This window comes from Suncus etruscus, chromosome 3, assembly GCF_024139225.1.
Source record: "Suncus etruscus isolate mSunEtr1 chromosome 3, mSunEtr1.pri.cur, whole genome shotgun sequence".
Lineage (NCBI taxonomy): Eukaryota > Metazoa > Chordata > Mammalia > Eulipotyphla > Soricidae > Suncus > Suncus etruscus.
The window spans coordinates 51244383-51264611 of record NC_064850.1 but is presented as its reverse complement, the minus strand read 5'-3'; the positions used below and the strand labels follow the sequence as shown (position 1 = coordinate 51264611).

Sequence of the window (20229 nt, the reverse complement as noted above, 5' to 3'; positions counted from 1 at the left end):
TGATTCTTGAGTGCAGAGCCAGGAGTAACCCCTGAGTACAGCAGGTGTGGCCCAAAAACAAAACAAGCAAAACTGAGCCTGTTCTGTGGAAAGGGGTTTTCTCTGAAATTCCAGACCAACACATCTTTAAGGTGGAGGAAGGCGCAGTATGGAAGCATTAAATACCAAATAGCTAAAAAATGTCAAATGGCTAAGAGACACACAAGTAAGGTCCATCCTAGTCACTGGCACCCACCATGGTCACTAAAGCGCCTCTGCTTCTGGTTGGCCGAAATGCTCCGCTGGACCTTCAGGTGGGCCGGAGACTGCAGGGAGCTATTGTTCAGGTCACTGCTAGGCCGCGACCGAGGGCACAGGCTCCCACCTGACAGTGACTCGCCACCTTCAAGCTGTTGGAAGAAGAGAGATTGTCAAGACTTGGCTACTTGGAGCCTGTGAGCACCAGGAAAGGACGAAGTCTAAGTGTAGGGGTGCAGGGTGCAGGGACTGAGGAGTCTCCAGGCCCAGGGCTCTACTGCCTTCATCCATCTAGGCATCACCCATAGCTGCCCAGACAGGATCCCATTACAGGTTACTTCACACAAAGTGATATGCTCTAAGTCCTGGGCCCCAATATCCCAGATGGGAAAACAGGGTTCATGGAGCTCAGGGATGTCTTTGGGACTCATAATTGTGATAGAATTTAAACTTTAATTTGTACATGTATGCATATGTGTGTGTAAAAATATACACGCATATGCACGCACTTTTTGTTTTGTTTCTCTTTTATCCTCCACATTCACAGAACAAAGTTTGGTGTTCCAGCCAGAATCAAGAAATGCATCCAGGGACCAGAAAGATAGCACAGCAGGAAGGGCATTTGTCTTATGTTCAGCCATCTCATCCCCCATAGGGTCCCCTGAGCACTGCCCAAAGTGATTCCTGAACGAAGAGCTAGGAGCAAGCCTTAAGCACCTCTGGGTATGACCCCCAAACAAACAAAACCCATCGTTCATTCTCCCTCTTGCTTGACTCAGCATGAGGTGCATCCCATTCTGAGAGCCCAATACCCCATAACCAATGATACACCAAAGTGTCGGGCTTTGTGGGGTTCCCAGTCCCACCCTCTCCCCAGTCTTGGCTCCTGGCTACCATTGCATCCTTCTGGCCTCAGGACTCAGCAAGGTTCCTGGAACTGTGGATGCTCAATGAGGTCAGCAGAATTTCCAGCTGCCCTGCACATTTCTCCCTGGTCATAAGGGATCCCAGCCTGTTATAACTGCCTTCCCACTGGCTTCTGATAGTCAACATACCAGTATTTGGGCCTGTTCTTTTTAAGGAGTTGGGGTAGACACACTCTGAGGTGCCTAGAGCCTATTCAGTGATACTCCAGGGACAAGATGAGGTGCCAGGAATTGAACCAGGATCCTGGCATTGGTCAACATGGTTACAAGCATAGCCAGGCCTTTCACTCCTGCTTTCTCTTCCCCTAGAACAGGTCTGGTTTAGACTCTCAAGATTTTCTTTTATATTTGCTGGGCCGGAGTGATAGCACAGCAGTAAGGCGTTTGCCTTGCATGCAACCAACACAGGATGGACAGCAGTTCGAATTCCGACATCCCATATGGTCCCCCAAGCCTGTCTGGGGTGATGTCTAAGCACAGAGCTATGAGTAACCACTGAGCTGAGCACCGCTGCCAGGTGTGACCCAGAAACAAACAAACAAACAAAAACAAACAAAAAAACCCTACAACAACAAAAAAAGATTTTTTTTTTTATATTTGCTGTTTCTAAAGGATTCATCATCTCATCACCATTCCAACAGATTTTTCTAGAATGCATCTCCTTATAGAGACCCTTTCTGGCCATGGAAAGTCACAACTGGATGTACCAAAGCCTTTGGAGAGGACTAGACAGAACCTAAGCCACTGTCCCCATTTCCCACCCAATGGCTTACAGAGGATACACCTTGCTGCAAATGCTCCCCAGCAACCCTGCAGTAACCGTTGATTCTGGGCAGGCTGAGGGCCTAAGGGTCACCGCTCAGGCTAGCCTGGGAGAGGTGACCCCAAGCCAAAGCCAGATCCTTGCCTACCTGTACCTAGTAGAAAGACTTGATGAGTCAAAAATGAAATCAGTTGGGAACTTAGCATCTTGAGTTTTGAATTATAATAAATAAGGATGTTGGAAGCTTTGTTTCTCACTACCCAGGAAATAAATATACCTGCCAACATGTCCCCCAGCCCACGAAGCAATTCATACCAATGAAATAGGGCGAGCAACTCACTTCCGGTGGCTTTCGACCAAGAAGAATGTAAGTAGCCATGACATCATCATACTTCTGATTTATTAAGGCATCATTGATCTCCTCTCGTACAAAGCCCATGGTGACCATGATATCTGGAGAATAATAATAATAATAATAATAAAAGGGCAAATGTTTCAAAGATGAATTTTATGTGAGTGAGCAAACCTGCAGGAAGAGGCAAGCTTGCCAAAAGATCTGAAAACCAAAGCATGCCAAGTTACCAATGCAGAGACTGTATGTCGAATCCCAGATAACATGGCTCACAATTTTCTGGGATATAAATAGCCCAAGTAGGAATTGGATATTCCTGAGTTCAATTTATTTTTCATCGCCTTCCATACTCATATGAGTATCTCATCCAGCCAGTCTCTCTCTATCAATGACCATCAGTGACACTGTACCTCATGCTTTTCCTCCTCTTTCTCATCCCGCCTCTCAACCGTTTCAGAGCTCAGGTCTAAAGTCAGGTTGATTCTTTGGGGGGCAGTTGAACTGCAGTTATTTGTTCCTCTGCCCAGGTTTCAAAAACTCTAGAATGCTCCATCCTTGATCCTCTGACCTCAGCCATCCAGGAGCACACTGGCTGGAGTTACTGATAATTTGGGAATTGTGGAAAAAGAGAAAACAGAAGATGGAGTGGGCGGGTGTCCTTGCAGGTGCCTAGGATGGGCAAGGTCATTCCTCTTAAACTAGAGCTCACTTTTCCATTGAGAGCATCTATAATTTGATCCAAGCCTGATAGTCAGATTTATAGGTGTCATTTTTTACTGTAGTCATTTCATGGAAACCGTGCAGAACTAACAATAGTAATTGAATTAGGTCACTAAGACGAAAGGACCTAAGCGATGCCATGTTTAGTAGGAACTGCTCAAAACGACATGATAGTGCCAGTATTTTTTTTTTTTTTTTGTGCCAGTATTTTTCAAGTGAAATTGGCTTCCTCATTAGGGACTTTCTCAGAAGAGCCAGGGATCCAGAACTTGAGGCCCTGCCTACAACGGCACTTACCGATCCTCTTTGTGTCATTGAAATCTGGTTCAGGCTCAGAATATGGCTTTAGTTCTTCTTCTTCATGACCAACATTCATCCACCGATCTTTCATGATTTGCTAGGAAGCAAAATGTCACATTATATTTGGCCAATCAGACCAGTTGAGCACTTATTTTATTTATTATTATTATTATTATTATTATTATATTTTGACCATACCCAAGAGTATTCAGAGGTTAGTCCTGGCTCTATGCTCAGAGATCACTCTTGACCAAGTTTGAGGGACCAAGTAGAATACTGGAGATATAAATTGGTTCAGTCAAGGTTTCTACATGCTGTGCTATTACTCTAGTTCCTTGAGCATTTATTTTAGTCCTATTTATTTTGTTTTCTGGGTCACACCTGGCAATGCTCAGGGGTTACTACTCTTGACTTTATTCTCAGGAATTGCCCCAGCTATGCTTAAGAAACCATATGGGATGCCAGGAATTGGACCCAGGTTGGCTGTGTGCAAGGCAAGCCCCCTACTCGCTCTACTATCTCTCCAGCCTTCAATTTTAGCTCTATTTTAAAAAACATTGGTTTGCTGGTTCATTCAGTAGGCAACAGGTTAGGCATCACACTGGACATAATACCCACACAAATAAAACAACAACAACAAAAATAATATACAAACACTTGTCATTTTTTTACCTCACTGTTATTTTACTGGAGACTTTTTTTTAAATGTTTCAGTTTGTTTTTGTTTTTTGTTTTTGTTTATTTTTTTGGTTTTTGGGTTTTTGGGTGTTTTTTTTTTTGAGGGGGCACATCCACTGACACTCAGGGGTTACTCTTGGCTATGTACTCAGAAATCGCTCCTGGCTAGGGGGACCATATAGGATGCCGAGGATCGAACCAGGTCCATCCTGGATCTGCCACATGAAAGGCAGATATTTTGGTTTTGGGCCAACACTTGGTGATGCTCAGGGGTAACTCCTGGTTATGCACTCAGAAATCACTCCTGGCTTTGGGGACCATATGGGACACCAGGGAATTGAACCGAGGTCTGTCCTAGGCTAGCACATGCAAGGCTACTGCTCCGGCCCCAGATGTTTTGGTTTTTAAAAAGATAGCATAAAGCATGATGCTCAGGGCATACTCCTGGCTCTGCACTCAAGGATCACTCCTGGCATAGTGGTCAGGAGACAATATGGGATGCCAGGGATCAAATCTGGGTCAGCCTCGTGCAAGGTAATAACTCTACCTGCTGTATTATTATCTCTCTAGCCCCAAGTTTGACTTTTATATTCAATTCAGAATTCTAATCTTTTAACCCTTTGCATTTTTAATGTCAAGGACAAAAGACTTCAGATATCTGGCTACCCTATACTAATCATCTTTAAGACACTAATTACATCTCACCAACTGTCAAAAGAAAAACTTGTAATGCTTCACCACAAAGAACTGTTACACGGGGCCTGAGAGATAGCACAGCAGTAGGGCATTTGCCTTGTACACAGCCGATCCAGGATGGACAGTGGTTCAAATCTCAGCATCCCATGTGGTCCGTCCAGGAGCAATTTCTGAGCACAGAGCCAAGAGTAACCCCTGAGCATTACCGGGTATGACCAAAAAAAACAAAACAAACAAACAAACAAACAAACGAAAGTTCAAGTTGCCATAGAGTTTCAGAAATGTCACGTGCATCGTTTAGTTTTTATTTGCATCAACCCAGGAATACAAGCCTGTGCTCCATGGCTCAGCTGGGCATGGCTGGACCCCTATAACCCATAAATTGATGGTGGGGCCTTCACTGGGCAACCCACCACTGCTTTGAGGATATCCCCAGCCCCAACAATTTAACCATTGAACTATTTTACACACTTAGGCAGGGCTAGTAGATGGAAGTCAGCTGAGCAAAGCAGAGATGTATTAAGAAAGTAAATTTTCCTGCTATCTCCATTACATTTCTATCACATATTTTTTCATTCCCCAATGGACCTAAAGTACAAAAATCAGAAGGAGCTGAATCATACTTAAACAAATGATTCATTGTGCAGAAATAAATCTGACAACCGATTCACTGATAGAAACCACTAAAATAGCTTCCCAGGGGAAGTAACCACACCCTAACTTTCATCAAAACATAGGGCAGCCACTGTGTGCAGAAGTGACAGGAGTCCAGGAACCCTCACTGCAGGGGACCCTCCCTCACTGCATGGGAAAGACAGTTCAGCCATGTCAGCATTGGTTTTTCTAGCAAGGCTTGCAAAAAAGTGCAGACAAGGGGCTAGAGAGATAGCACAGTGGGTAAAATGCTTGCCTTGCATGAGACCCACCTGGGTTCAATTCCTGGCATCCCATATGCCTTCCTGAACACTAGCAGGAGTGAACTCTGTGTGCAGAGCCAGGAGTAATTCCTCAGCATTGCAAGTGTGGCTCCCTCAAACATGACAAAATAAAATTTCTTGTCAGAAAAAAAAAAGAATTTAAATTTTAAAAAAAGTGCAGAGAATAAAGTTCTGGGGCATCTACAAATGACTTAACAGCACTAAAGTATCATTCTTTTTTAGGGAGAGGGGATGTGAAAGGTGAAGATCTGGGCCACACTCACTGGCTCTCTGCTCAGGGATATTTTTCTCATGGGAATTGAGGGACCAGGTGGGATGCTGGAGAAAGAAAGTTGGGGTGGACTATACTATTGTTCCATTCCTAAGGCATTATTTTTTTTCCTTTTTTTTTATCTTTATTTAAACACCATGATTACAAACATGACTGCAGTTGGGTTTTAGTCACAAAAAGAATACCCCCTTCACCAGTGCAACATTCTCACCACCAATGTACCCCCATATCCCTTCATCCTCAACCCTTGCCTGTATTCAAGACAGGCATTCTACTTCTCTCACTCATTAACATTGTCATGGTACTTATTAGTGTTCTAACTGCACTCATTCCTTCTTGAAGTGAGCTTCATATCATGAGCCGGTCCTTCTGGCCCTCATCTCTGGGCATTATTACAATAATGTCTTTTCTCTTAAAACCCATAGATAAGTGAGACTATTCTGTATCTCTCTTTCCCTCTGATTTATTTCGCTCAGCATAATAGTTTCCATGTCCATCCATGTATAGGAAAGATTTCATCTCTCCTGATGGTTGCATAATATTCAATTGTGTATACAGTTTCTTTAGTCTTTCATCTGTTGAAGGGCATCTTGGTTGTTTCCAGAGTCTGACTATTATAAATAGTGCTGCAATGAATATAGGCCTGAGAAAGGGATTTTTCTATTTCATTTTTGTGTTCCTAGGGTATATCCCTAGGAGTCATATAGCTGGATCATATGGGAGCTCAATTTCCAGTTTTTTTAAGGAATCTCCATATTTTTTTCCATAAGGGCTGAACTAGACAGCATTCCCATCAGCAGTGAATAAGAGTTCCTTTCTCCCCACATCCCCGCCAGCACTTATTGTTCCTGATCTTTGTGATGTGTGCCGGTCTCTGTGGTGTTTGTTTACTTTTGGGGTCATACCTGGCAATGCTCAGAAGTTACTCCTGGCTCTGCACTCAGAAATTACTCCTGGGCCTGAGCAATAGCATAGCATTAGGGCATTTGCCTTGCACGAGGCCAACGCAGAACAAACCTGGGTTGGATCCCTGGCATCCTATATGGTCCCCAAGCCTTCCAGGAGTGATTTCTGAGTGCAGAGCCAGGAGTAACCCCTGAGTGCAGCCAGGTGTAGGCAGAAAAAAAGAAAAAGAAGAAGAAAGTAAGGAAGGAAGGGAGGAAATGGGGGAGAAAGAGAGGGAGGGAGGGAAAGAGAGGGAGGGAAAGAGGGAAGGAGGGAAAGAGAGGGAGGGAGGGAAGGATAGAGAGGGAGGGAGGGAAGATAAAAAGGGAAGGAGGGAGGGAGGGCGGGAAGGGAGGGAGGAGGGAAGAAGGGAGGGAGGGAGATTGAACCTGGGTTGACTGCCTGCAAGGCAAATATCCTACCCACTGCACCATTGATCAGCCCCCAGCCCCAGGCATCATTTTTAGAGATGCATGGCCATGAGAAGAGCACTATCCAGAGTGGCACCTGGGCAGGACGATAATCTGGCCACCAGGGGAACAATCAGGAACCAAGTACCTGCTGTCTATCTGCTGCAACACATCACCACATTTTCTACACCAATACTATGATGCTTTGCCCATTTCTTCAGCTCGGAGACTCAAACCGTGGTTTCTATATAGCCGTCCACCACTTACAGGACTGATATTTTCTCTCCCTTTCTCCTACCCTAGAATTGTCTGCACTTTCTGCTATAGACAAGGTTTCTGGCCTGGACCCTGCAGCTTCTGGGGTCAGCAAAACTGCCCTCCTCCTTTAGTGACAAGTCAGTTTCATTTTCCTTTGGGGCTATAACAGTAGTTCTAAGTGTGTTTAGGGGATCACTCCACGTGGTGGGATGCTGAGAAACGAACAAAGCACCCAGTCAGGTTCATGGTGCTAAACCTCTTGCACCTGAGAATAAATTTTATACTGACTTGTATTTTTAATTTTTAATTAGTTTATTTAAACACTGTGGTTAAAGACTGTTCATAATATAGTCAAATATTTTTTTCAGTTACAAAGTTTTTTATGATTGGGTTTCAGTCATACAAAGTCCAACAGTCTTTACCAGTGTATATATACTGCCACTGCTGGTGGCAGGAATGTTGATGGTTCAGCCTTTTTTGGAAAACAATATGGATATTCCTCAAAAAAACTAGAAATAGAGCTTCCATATGATCCAGAAATATCACTCCTAGGAATATATCCTACGAGCCTAAAAACACCATGCAGAAAAGCCCCCTGCATGCCTATGTTCATCATAGCACTATTCACAATAGCCAGAATCTAGAAGCAACCCAAGTGCCTGAGAACAGAAGGGTGGATAAAGAAACTGATACATCTACACAATGAATTACAAATCTGTTAGGAAAATGAAGTCATGAAATGTTTATACATGGATAAATACAGAGAGTATTATGCTGAACAAAATGAGTCAGAGGGAGAGTGATAGACATAGAATAATATCCCTCATTTGTGGGGGTTTTAATTTGCAACTGCAGAACAGGGTAAAAAAAAAAGCTGTTAATTTGGTAGAAATCCTTGTGAGGCCGCAGAGGATGGAGCCTATGTCTTCAGCTCTCTCTCTCTCTCTCTCTCTCTCTCCTCTCTCTCAACAAATGAACAATTCTTATAATGAGGGGCTGGGTGATAGCACAATGGGTAGGGCATTTGGCTTGTATGTAGCCAACCCATGTTCAATCCCTGACATCTCACAGGATTCCCCAAGCAGCATCAGGAGTAATTGCACAGTGCAGAGCCAGGAAAAATAACCCCTGAGCATTTCCAGGTGTGACTCCAAAACAAAAACAAAACAACAAAAAAATTTAAAAAAGTTAGCAATCAAGTCAGGAGCCCTGGACTGTCCCCAACAGAGCTCATGGAAGCTTGGAGCACCTCCAAACAAGACTTACTTCCAGGCTGCCTCTCTTTATGGGATTCAATACTAAGAGTTTCTTGAGCAGGTTCTCACAGTCCGTGGACATATAAAAGGGGATCCGGTACTTCCCACGCAAGACCCGCTCCCGCAGCTCCTAGGGTGGGGGGAACAAGAGACAGCAGGTGAGGGGGACTGAGGTGAGGCAGCTTGCCGAGACCCATGTGGGGTAGAGCAGCATGGCCGTACCTTCAGGTTCTGGCCGTCGAAGGGCAGCGAGCCGCTGACAAGTGTGTAGAGAATGACCCCCAGGCTCCACACGTCCACCTCGGGCCCATCGTACTTCTTGCCTTGGAAAAGCTCAGGCGCAGCGTAGGGAGGGCTCCCGCAAAATGTGTCCAATTTGTTCCCAACTGTGAATTCATTACTAAAACCAAAGTCAGCAATTTTAATATTCATATCAGCATCAAGGAGAAGGTTTTCAGCCTGAGAGGAAAATAATAGAAAGGACAATGTGAAAAGCCCATGTAACAGAGAACACACATTACCCCTGTCTCAGACCCCAAACTATACATTTTCTGCCTCACGGTTTAAAAATGGTACACGGGGGTGAGGGGGGGATGTGGACAGAACCATATGACAGCTGGGAGGGTGCTGGCCTTGCACACACCCGACCCAGGAACCATTCCTGGCACCCCAAATGCCAAGATTTGCCTGGAGTCAGCCCTGACCACCACCAGTGTGTCCTCTCTACCAAATAAAAAAATTCAATAAAGAAAAGTAGAGGGGGCCGGGCGGTGGCGCTGGAGGTAAGGTTCCTGCCTTGCCTGCGCTAGCCTAGGACGGACCGCGGTTCGATCCCCCGGCGTCCCATATGGTCCCCCAAGAAGCCAGGAGCAACTTCTGAGTGCATAGCCAGGAGTAACCCCTGAGCGTCACAGGGTGTGGCCCAAAAACCAAAAAAAAAAAAAAAAAGAAAAGTAGAGTATCACATTGAGCAGCCTGACATGACACCTGACTGCGTAACAGCTCTATAAAGCACAGCTGAGAAAAATCCCATAAAAAGAAAACTCTCACACACCTATCTGTGATGGGTAAATATGGGTTATTTTTACTTAATTTATTGAATTTTTGTTTTGGGGCCACACCCAGTAATAGTCAGGGTGACTCCTAGCTCTGCACTCAGGAATTACTCCTGGCACTGCTTGGGACACCACCAGGTGGGATGCTGGGGATCAAGCCCAGCTTGGCCACATGCAGGGCAAGCAATCTCTCCACTGTGCTATCTCTCCTGCCCCAGGAAGGTTATTTTAAAACCCCTGTTCTTCCTAGAGTTAAGAAATCTCCTGAAATCACAGTACCCATCTATCTTACTGTTCTCCCATTTGGTGTAATGCCAGCCAAAACAGAGTTGAACCTACATGGGGATCCTAAGTCATTCAGCTTTGAGTATTACAAGGCTAAAAAGTTATGCATAGAACACTTCCAGCCATGTAATTCTGAGACTACTAGCTTCAACCTGTACTTCTTGACAAGATGTTTCTTCAGTATAGTCCTGTTCTTTCAGTGACCCAAACCCCCAAAAACACAGCCTTGGGGAGATCTTAATTTAGCTGAGCTTCCTTTAACCATTCTGACATGCACCTTCTTTAGGGGTACATACAATAGGGTAATGTTCGTTAGGTACATTGTGTCTTTGCCACATAACCCTCCCCAGGCTTCCATGTATGGATTTTACTAACCCCTGAATCAGCATCAGGCCACAGAAAACTTGGATCAAAAAAAAAAAATGTGTGTTAATGTATGTAGTCCAAGAGAAGCTTTGCTTCAGAAAATGTTTGATTTTAATGTTTTTTGTTTGTTTGTTTGTTTGTTTGTTTTGTTGGCTGGGATCCTAGATTAGGTTCCTCAGCAGATGTGTTTTATCAGGGCATCCACAGGAGTGAATTCCTGAGTGCTGGGAATCACTGCAAGTTACAGGGATCACCAGAACCGGCCATTCTGTTCATCACACAGCCGTCCTCTCCCCATATCTTCCTCCTTCCCTCTTCTGGTGTTAGCTTGGAAAGTGGAGATACACTCAGCACCCAAAGCAGGGGTTTAAGATGTGGTATCACTCATGATGTGAATGTTAAGACAGCACAGAAGCTGGGGTGCCTACTATCAGACCCAACACATATGGTCTCTGCACCACACCTGGCCAGGCTTATAATATAACATGAGGGCTGGTCCATGTGACTTTCCATGAGCAAGTCTGAATCCTTTGTGTCCCTAACTATGTGTAGATGGAGATCAAGTCTGCTGGGCCCTTCAGAAGGGACAGCAGAGAGGGCCCTGGGTACTGCAGGGCCTGGAGAAGAAAACGGGAACTGAACCTGAGTCTCTGCAGGTGTTTCCATGAGGAAATGAGACCAGGCAACCAGCAGGGCATCTCTCACAAGGACACAAGATTCTGTCCCTTCAGGAAAGCCATTTACCCTGAAAGGAGCTGAGGGAAAATATGAGATCTAGGAAAAGCTTGAGCAGGAGGAAATGAGGAAGCTCTGAAAACAGAGCCAAGATACAGAACTTGCTTTCTGACTGAAAATAGTCTCTTCAAATGGGTCACAAACAAGTGCTAGGCTTGGGCCATGGAGAGGTGGATGAAGGCAAAAACCAGACTCTATTCTTCCTTTCTAAGACAAGTCCAGCCTGAGGAGGAAGGAAGAAAGGGGAATGTCAAGTCCAATGGCTCAATCTTGAGATTTGGGGGAGATTTGGGGCCATACCTAGTGGTGCTCAGGGGCTACTCCTGGCTCTGTGTTCAGGGGATCATATGGGATGCAGGGGATCAAACTTGTGTTGGCCACATGCAAGGCAAATGCCCTATCCACTGTGTCATCACTCCAGCCCCATCCCTGAGACTTTCTAATTTCATCTGAAAGAGGAAAAAAATCTCCTGTGTAGCCACAACCACTCTTTCTGGTCCAATTTTAGCTCATGAATAGAAAAACTATCTATTTTTAAGGCCTATGACATGACGACTTCATGTACACATATGGGGAGATAAACTCTCTTCCTGTATGGTTACCATTTGTGCACAAGTAGCAAGAGCACCCCAAATCTGCTCTCTCCTGGGGAAGGTGCAGCATTTGCTATGGGGCTATTCGCTTCATAAGTGTGATACTGAAAGTCCAGGTGATGAACGCAGGAACTAAGAAAGGAGAATTCATCTGACTGAATAGTTTTTGTTTAGCAAAGGTAATTGCCAATAAAATGCAAAAGCAACCTCAAGCTAGAGAAAGTATTTTCATGACCAGGTATCTAATAAAGGGTCACTGCTCTCCAGAATAATGAAGAAACTCAGCCAAAACACAAAACAGAAAACAACAGCCCAGCTGAAAAATGATCGGAGCACAGACATCATTTATAAAGAAGGTGAGGCAGATGTCAACTGGGATCTGAACACGAGCTCAAGGTCTTTCTTGTTAAGCTGAAGTAAGACCATGCCTCAAGGGGTGGTCAACTCATCGCCCCCCACCCCCCAACTTAAATGGTTTTATCCAAAACATAAAAGTTATCAAAAATCTACAAGAGAAGTACTGGAGGAAAGGGATTCCTTTGACAGGGATGGGAATGCAAGTTAGTACTTCTAGTATGAAAAACCAGTGTGGAAGTTCCTAAATACAAAAACAAAAACACTGAAGCTAGACCTTCCATATGATCCAAAAACTCCATTTCTGGGCATAAATGCAAAAGAAATGAAATACTGGAGAGATACTAACATTCCCATTTTTGTTGCCACAAATAGTTTCTTCACTAAGGCACAGGTCTTATTCCAAAGTATATACGCTATTTTTATGCTACTCTCAGTGGTCTGATGTTTATGAAAATAAGAGAGAAGATGAACATGAGATGTTTTCACTATGTTTTTATTGTTTTTTTGAGCCATACCCTGAGGCACTTGGGTTACTCCTGGCTCTGTGCTCAGAAATCTCTCCTGGCAAATTTGAGAGATGAAACCCAGGTCAGCCATGTGCAAGGAAAATGCCCTACCCACTCCGGCCTGCTTTCACTAAGTTTTTAATACTTGGATATAAGGAATAAGCACTGTTTATTCTCAAACAGACATAGATTTGTACTCTGGCCTGGCTTATTCCAGAATGGAGCACCTCAGGGACTTTGAGTTGGGGACAAAAGTTCCACATCTGTCTATTGAAGCAAGACTATTAACAGAAATGAGTCAAATCTTCTCGTCTCCCTTGCTAACTAATTTCTCATTCATATTTTCATAGTGAAAATATTTGCCTTCTATGACACGGTTATTAGGATGAAATAAAAACGAGTTTCCTAGTGGAGTACCCGGTACAATGAGGTCATCAAAAAGAGAGGTCAGGTATCATTATTAACTATCTCTAATTCATCAAGAATGTTTTGTTTAAAACTTACCTTAAGATCACGATGAACGATGCACTTTTGATGACAATACTGTACAGCAGACACAATCTGAAAGAAATGTTTAGATAAAAGAATCCAGATTATTTTTACAGTAAAAACATCATGACTTCCCCCCAATCATCACCTCATAAAACTACTTACTGGCCTACCAAAGTTATATTTGATAATTTCAGACAGTGATATTAAAAGCCATAAAAATTTTAAACTCTAGATTAAGTGACGCAGCATTTTACTCTCAAATGTGGGGAAATTCTATGTGTTCTCTTGCTAAAATAAAGCAAAATATTTCTTTGTCAGAGTCATTGAAGACTTATATGGGTAATTAGATTTCTCTGTTTACATAATCAAATATGTACAATTTTAGAGGGTATGTCAAATGATTGATATCAGTGTTGGGGTGACAGTTTTGGCATACATGAATCAACATTCCAAGAGAAATGGTTCAAGTTTTAAAGATTTTGTCTTTTTATTAGGGATAATATCAAAAGTGTCCAAGGCAAGACTCTTCAATAAAACTAATCTACTAAGAACTTATAAGGAAAGTATTTACAAAATCTTATATTCATTTGTTCACATAAAAAAGAGACAAGACAATCCTTGAGACTTCAAGTAGAAACTCAATTATGAAGAGAAAAGAGGTAAAAATAAAATTTAATCTCAGATACTTCTCTAAGCTACTGGGGCCAAGTATTCAACAGCATACAAAGATTGTCCCTTTATATATATTCATAACTTTGTGGATCATTAAAAGGTGAAACCAGACAGAATCCACCAGTTTAGAGTCAAAAAGCAAATGAGAAATATGTTAGAAATAATTCTGCTATCATTAGTTATGACATGAAATACGGAAGTGAGGAGAATCTGATGGCAATCAAGTAAAAGCTTAATTAAAATATTGTTTTGTTTTGGGGTCACATCCTTTTATGTTCAGTAGTAGTTACTCCAGGCTCTACACTCAGGAATTACTCCAGGCAAGCTTGGGGAAGTCAGGGATAGAATCCAGGTCAGTCACATACAAGGCAAATACCCTACCTACTGTGCTATTGCTCCAGCTCCAAAAGAGCTATTTTGTAGAAAAACTACAATCTAATAGATAGAAGGAAATCCATCACCACAAAGCACTCAAATAATCTGGGATTTGCTTTGATGTAAGCACAGATTGAATGCTGAATATTGGAGAGGCATAGGCAAAGGGCAGTGGAGATGAGGATTTTTGAAAGGTTACATGACCATGCTAACAGAAATATATGGGCCCCCCAAAAAATAATAACCCACCAAATAATTAGTAGATGGTAAAACTGAGAGTTGAAAGTTGAATCCTATCAAATTGCCTGAATGATTATGAAAACAGTTTTGAAAGACAGAAAAAACTTATGAGTAGAAGCAAACAAAATCCACACACAATGGGTTGGAGAAAATTCCTTTTCCCATTCATCTAGGACTAGGTTCTACAGTAAGTTTATTGAATACCTATGTGCTGGCTGCCTGGGTGAGGTAACGTCACACACCAGGGGGAGCCTTTGCACCATGTGACAGGCAGAGAAAGACTCAGGCAGGCAACCCTGCAGAATTGAGAAATAATCTTTTTACTCAGAAAAGCTACCCTGGGTGGGCAATCTGGTCCCCACCAACCAGGAAGGATGAGGGTGTTTTGAAATGTGGGGTGTGAATTAGTTAGGCCAAGATAGGAAAAGCATCAATGTGGAGGTCATGCAATGTGCTTGAGAAATCAGTGGGAAAAGCATAACTCAGGAGCAAAGCCTTGATGGATGTACAAAATGGGAGAAGTCTCTGGATTCTGTGGGGCTAGAGCATTAGCACAGCAGAGAGGGAGCTTGCCTTGCAAACCTGGGCAACCCAGGTTTGATCCCAGTATTCCATCTGTCCCTTGAACACTGTCAGGAGTAATTCCTGAGTGCAGAGCTAAGAGGAGTTAGCCCTGAACTTCACTGGGTGTGACCCCAAACAAGCATGCAAAAAGTCATCTCTGGATTCCAACCCCAGCACAGACAACATGCCAAAACACTTGGCCTTTCTGGGCAGTGTGAAAGATTATGATCTTTCATAATCCAAGTCCTCAAAATTTAGCAGAATCTGCCAATTCAAGACATTGCAAAAATAAGCTTCAACATGCTAATCATTTATTTTCCATGAAGAACAAACCCAAGTGACCCTTGAATATTCCTAGGTGGGTGACATTATGTTTAGGAAACAGGCTATAAAGGCTTGGGAAAGTCCTTCTGAAAACTGTTAAGGATGTTTCCATTATGGATGACAGGAAATCACAGATAATAATAGTTCTGATGGTCTTTTTTCCCCCAAAACCACTTTTTTTTTTTTGGACAGTGAAGAAGGCATGTTATAGATCCAGACTGGGTCACTAGATGTAAACTTCATGTCACACAGAATGAAAGCAATTCTGACAGCAGCTCCAGAAATACTTCTGGAATCCCAACCTCCTGAGCTGCAGAAGTGGGAAGTGGGAAGGTAACCAGAAACGGCAGCTGTGGCTGTGTCTTCTTAAAGCTCAATGAGGTGGCCTGGAATATGCCCATGCTTGTGTGACGGGGTACAATTTTTGCTGTTTTCTGACCCACTGCCGGAGTCCCCAGTGACAAGTCCTAGTTTCATTCTTCTGTGGCCACATACTCCCAGTGGAAAACATATAGAAGCCCATAAATACGATGGGACTATGCAATACAATACTCCTTCTGCTCTGTATCTTTGAAAGCACAATTTCATTATCAGCCCTGTATGTATTCCAAGATCAGGCCTGGCTGTACACTATCAAAAAGGTGCAAAATCTGGGGTTGTCTTATAAATTCTTAGTATGAAGCAAAAATTCCCAGGCCTTAGGCAGTCTCTGTGACAGTGGAAGAGTTGGATTTATGCCAGGACTTGCCTACAGGCCCCCAAATCCTAAAGTACATAGAGGCACTGTCTGAGCAATGGATGCCTAAGTGTTTTTAGACTGTTGGATGGTTTCCATTGTATCAGTATCACAGAGAGGGGCATGGGAAGGCATAGCCTGGCTTAGCAACTTCAGCTGTCCCTACTAATAATGTGAAAAGTAGTATCATAAAATATAAAGAAAATATAGAAGGTACATTTATAAAATCTTTAAAAGTATAATAAAAAGAAGCTTCTCAAAAATATTTTTTTTGTTTTGGTTTTTGGGCAACACCAGGTGATGCTGAGGGGTACTCCTGGCTATGCGCTCAGAAATCGCTTCTGGCTTGGGGACCATTTAGGATGCTGGGGGATTGAACTGCATTCCGTCCTAGGCTAGCACGGGCAAGGCAGATGCCTTACCATTTGCACCACCACTCCGGCCCCTCAAAAAATAAATTTAAAAATAAACATATCTCTCAGATAACATTTTGTGTGTGTGTGGTATGACCCTGTTTTTTTTTAATGTGAGTTATCTTTTAAATTTAGGTGAACACATATGCATTATAAATATATTTAATGTTTGTAATAAATGAATAAAGAATGTTTCCTACTGTTTTAAATTTCAATAGCAGTCATTTAAACACAGCCTCTTTGAGGCAGAAAAAGTGAGTTTTAAAATTACCCAGGCTTTACTTTTTAAAAAAGTAATAAGTAAGCCAAAAGTGTGTGAGATCCTGGGTTTGAGCTGGCATGCCCACACACACATAAACACACACCCACCCCAATAATTATTGGCTTTTTATGAACATATTTGTCTCCCAACTTCCTAGTCTATTCCAACCCAACTGTAAAGATGAGCAAACTCTTTAAAATAGAATGTATTTTATCCTCTCTAATTCTATGTAGTTCCCGACAATGTTGTAGTCATAGCATGTTTTCTGTAAATAAAGAAAACCAGCTGACTGCCTCCCCTCCCCACCAAAAAAAAAAAGAATGACTAGTAATAAATGCATTTAAATATTTAAAACATATACTAAATGTATATTTGCCTCAATGCATGTTTGAAAAATATGCTTTAAATGACATTAAAGTTAATTTTCAAGTATTAAAAATCAAGTCCCAAGGGGATAGCTAATGCCATTGCACTTTTCTTGCTTGTGGGAGAACTTCAATGAATGAGTCCAAAAGTCAGTGACATTTAAGTTGGTGACTTCTAGTGTGGACGGGAGCTTGGGTAGCTTCCAGACCAAAACGGAGGCATCAGAGAGTGGATGAACTTTTTTTTTCTTCACGCTGCAACCCCTTTACTGTGGTGCTTAGATTCCTCAAGCTGAAGCAGTTTCTAGGAAGCTATCTTGATTCAAAAGGTTTCACTTGTCTTTGGTGTTGAATATTTCACGGGTATGTATGAAAGTCTGAATTCAATGGGATATTAACAAATGCAGCACAAACCAACTAACTCCCTGGAGTGAGGCCCACTGGGAGGAGGTGAGTGTCAAAACTGAGCCAACCCAGCTCTGCATGTTTCTCCTTTTGAGGTTCTTCAACTATCCTTGCATTCATATGTTGTGTATCTGCCGTGCACAGAAAAGTTGTGTATCAGTAATTTGTGTTGCCTAAGCATGTTTATTACAGAAATTCTTTCTTTGTAAAAACAAGGTTCATGCTTATAGGGCAGTTGTTTAGTATTATTATTTGTGGGGGAGCACATCAAGAGCTATTCGGGGCCCCTTTCTGGCTTTGCACTCAGGCAGACCAAATGGAATGCTTCGGATTGAACTTGGGTCAGTTGTATGCCAGTCAAGCACCCTTTCTACTTTACTACATTTCTAGCCCCAAGTTATTATTTTTAAATGAAGTTTTTGTGTGTCTGGTTTTCACTTTGGACCTCACCTCACTCCTGGCTTTACTCTCAGTTTACTCCCAGCAGGCTTGGGGGACCATATGGGTACCTGGGTTGGCTACCTGGAAGGTCAGGGCCCTAACCAGCTATACTATTTTGTTCCAGGCCCTGAAGGAAGTTTTTTGTTTGTTTGTTTGTCTTGGTTTTGGGGCCACAGGGGTTACTCCTGGCTATGTACTCAGAAATCACTCCTGGTTTGGGGGACCAGATGGGACGCCAGGGGATTGAATAATAGTCTGTCCAGAGTCAGCCGCGTGCAAGGCAAATGCCCTACCGATCCACCACTGTTCTGGCCCCTTAGGGAGTATTTTTAATTCATGATGGGAAAGTTTGGAATACCAGTATGCTGTCTGTTGAAAATATGCAAGTAAATTTCTCGAATGGAAAATTATTTAATTTATCAGTTCTATAATAATCTGTAAATGTAGATTGATCTGTTTAACTGGCAAAGATTAAAGAACCCTGAGAGCTGAGTTTGCTAAGAGTGTAGGACTGCAGTGGAACTGACGCATGGGTGAATGGATGCTGATACTCTGGTGGTATATGTGGTTGGTATTTGGGGCATTATATGCCTGAACCTCTTTACGGGCAGAGATCACAGTAGACAAATAAAAAATAGGTTTTAGAAATATGATCATTGTAGCTACTTCATTCCTAAAGGATAAAAATAACATTTTCAATAAACTTAAATCACTTTTCCTACTTGATCATTTCTGCAATAAGACCTATACGCAGTGACTTATTATTATTACCATACTCTTTTACTACATTTGCAAGTCACTTTGCTTACTTGACAAACTGACCACAGCCTTTAAGACTACAAATATACAAATTTTAACAGAAAGATACTTATAAAAGAATACAGTCATTTATTTTAAAGGCACATGTATTACTATATACATAAAGCTTACTAACAGTTAGTAGATGGAGGAATTTTTCTTTTCTCTCTTTATCTAGACTGTCTTTCCAAGACTATCAAAGAGTCATTGAGTTTCAGTGAGACTAGAAATATTTCACTATTTAGAAATAACCATTTGCAATTTGGTTACATTGAAATTTGCAGGATTTCTTTTTCAGTTATCTGGTCTTAAGAAGCATATTAAGAAAGCAAGAATTTCTCTTTGCAAATAACATGTTTTCCAAAGTCTAGTTTGCAATACTGTCCATTGAACAACACTAAAAATATTAGCAAAGCAAAGTTGAAAGCTACTTTCCATACCTGCCTAAATTTTGCACGGGCCTCTTTTTCTTTCATTCTTCCATGGGCAACTAAGTAATCAAATACTTCACCTGAATCAGAAAGGCAGAGCAGGCAGTAAAATATACATCGATTTTCAAAGAACAATAATGCAACGTCTAGCAATGGCCTTGCTTTTCAAGATGTTTTTGGCCCCATCATTATTTGACAGTTTTATGTAAATAACAAACTACTACATGAATAGAAAAAAAAGGGGGGGTGGAATACATCTAGAATTGAGTATCTGCAGCGTTTATAACCTGGCAAAAACTTCTTTAAAAGTCATAAAAAAGGTCACCAAGAAATTTTGCTTTCTGCTTTCAAGTATTATGTAAAAATACAGTCAACTCTTTAGTATTCATCCTAAGAAAGGGCAGCCATGGCAGGGACAATCTAAGGTGACCTGGGGCTTTGAAGCAGGACCTGCGTTTCCAACACAGTAATAAAGGTCCGATTATATTGCACCTCCTTTACATTGTATTTGTCAGGCTGTCTAGGCCCAATTCCATTTCATGACCCGATCCCACACTGATTTCTTCCTTTTCCTCCAGAAACTCTCACTAGACTTCCACCCACAATGCCCAGGATTAAAATTTTGGTCCCTGACCCTCTCCTGTAGAATTTATTCTCCATGGTGCTGCCATCTCCACTTCCCCATTTGAACTGCAAATTATTTGAGTATCAAATAATCATATCATATCATATCATATCATATCACAAGAATAGACCCAATACTATGATGGAACACACAGTGGAGAGACAAGACATATTTTTTGGAATAGGTGAAAGATAACATGAAACTAAGTTGCTCCCGTAATCATTACTGACATTTAAGTTTTCTGACTGTGGTCTAGTCCGAATGCAAAAGCAAAGTAAAATAATCTCAGGGAAAGTGAAACACTCACTGATTTCATCTTGAGAATTTGCACCATCTAAATAGACATGTACACACATGAGTGACTGAACACTTGGGCTTAACAATTGACCATTTTAAGTGTAAATCCAGGGTTAGCCCCAAATAGCTATTTTCAGACATG

The 20229-nt window shown here is 42.1% G+C and overlaps 1 protein-coding gene across 3 annotated transcripts in view; it reads right to left on the bottom strand.

The window, feature by feature from the left end:
* MARK1 (microtubule affinity regulating kinase 1) overlaps positions 1-20229 on the bottom strand; it is an 86979-nt gene that overhangs the window by 18581 nt on the left and 48169 nt on the right. Inside the window, exons 6-12 of one of the 3 annotated variants that reach the window (XM_049769509.1) lie at positions 19175-19245; positions 13152-13208; positions 8973-9209; positions 8761-8880; positions 3296-3395; positions 2267-2379; positions 236-389 (exon numbers count right to left, since the gene is read on the bottom strand). In XM_049769509.1, the coding sequence (XP_049625466.1) occupies positions 236-389; positions 2267-2379; positions 3296-3395; positions 8761-8880; positions 8973-9209; positions 13152-13208; positions 19175-19245 (852 nt within the window). Of the gene's footprint in view, positions 1-235; positions 390-2266; positions 2380-3295; positions 3396-8760; positions 8881-8972; positions 9210-13151; positions 13209-19174; positions 19246-20229 lie in introns of those variants that run through there. The other 2 variants (XM_049769510.1, XM_049769511.1) reach the window with 2 other exon arrangements.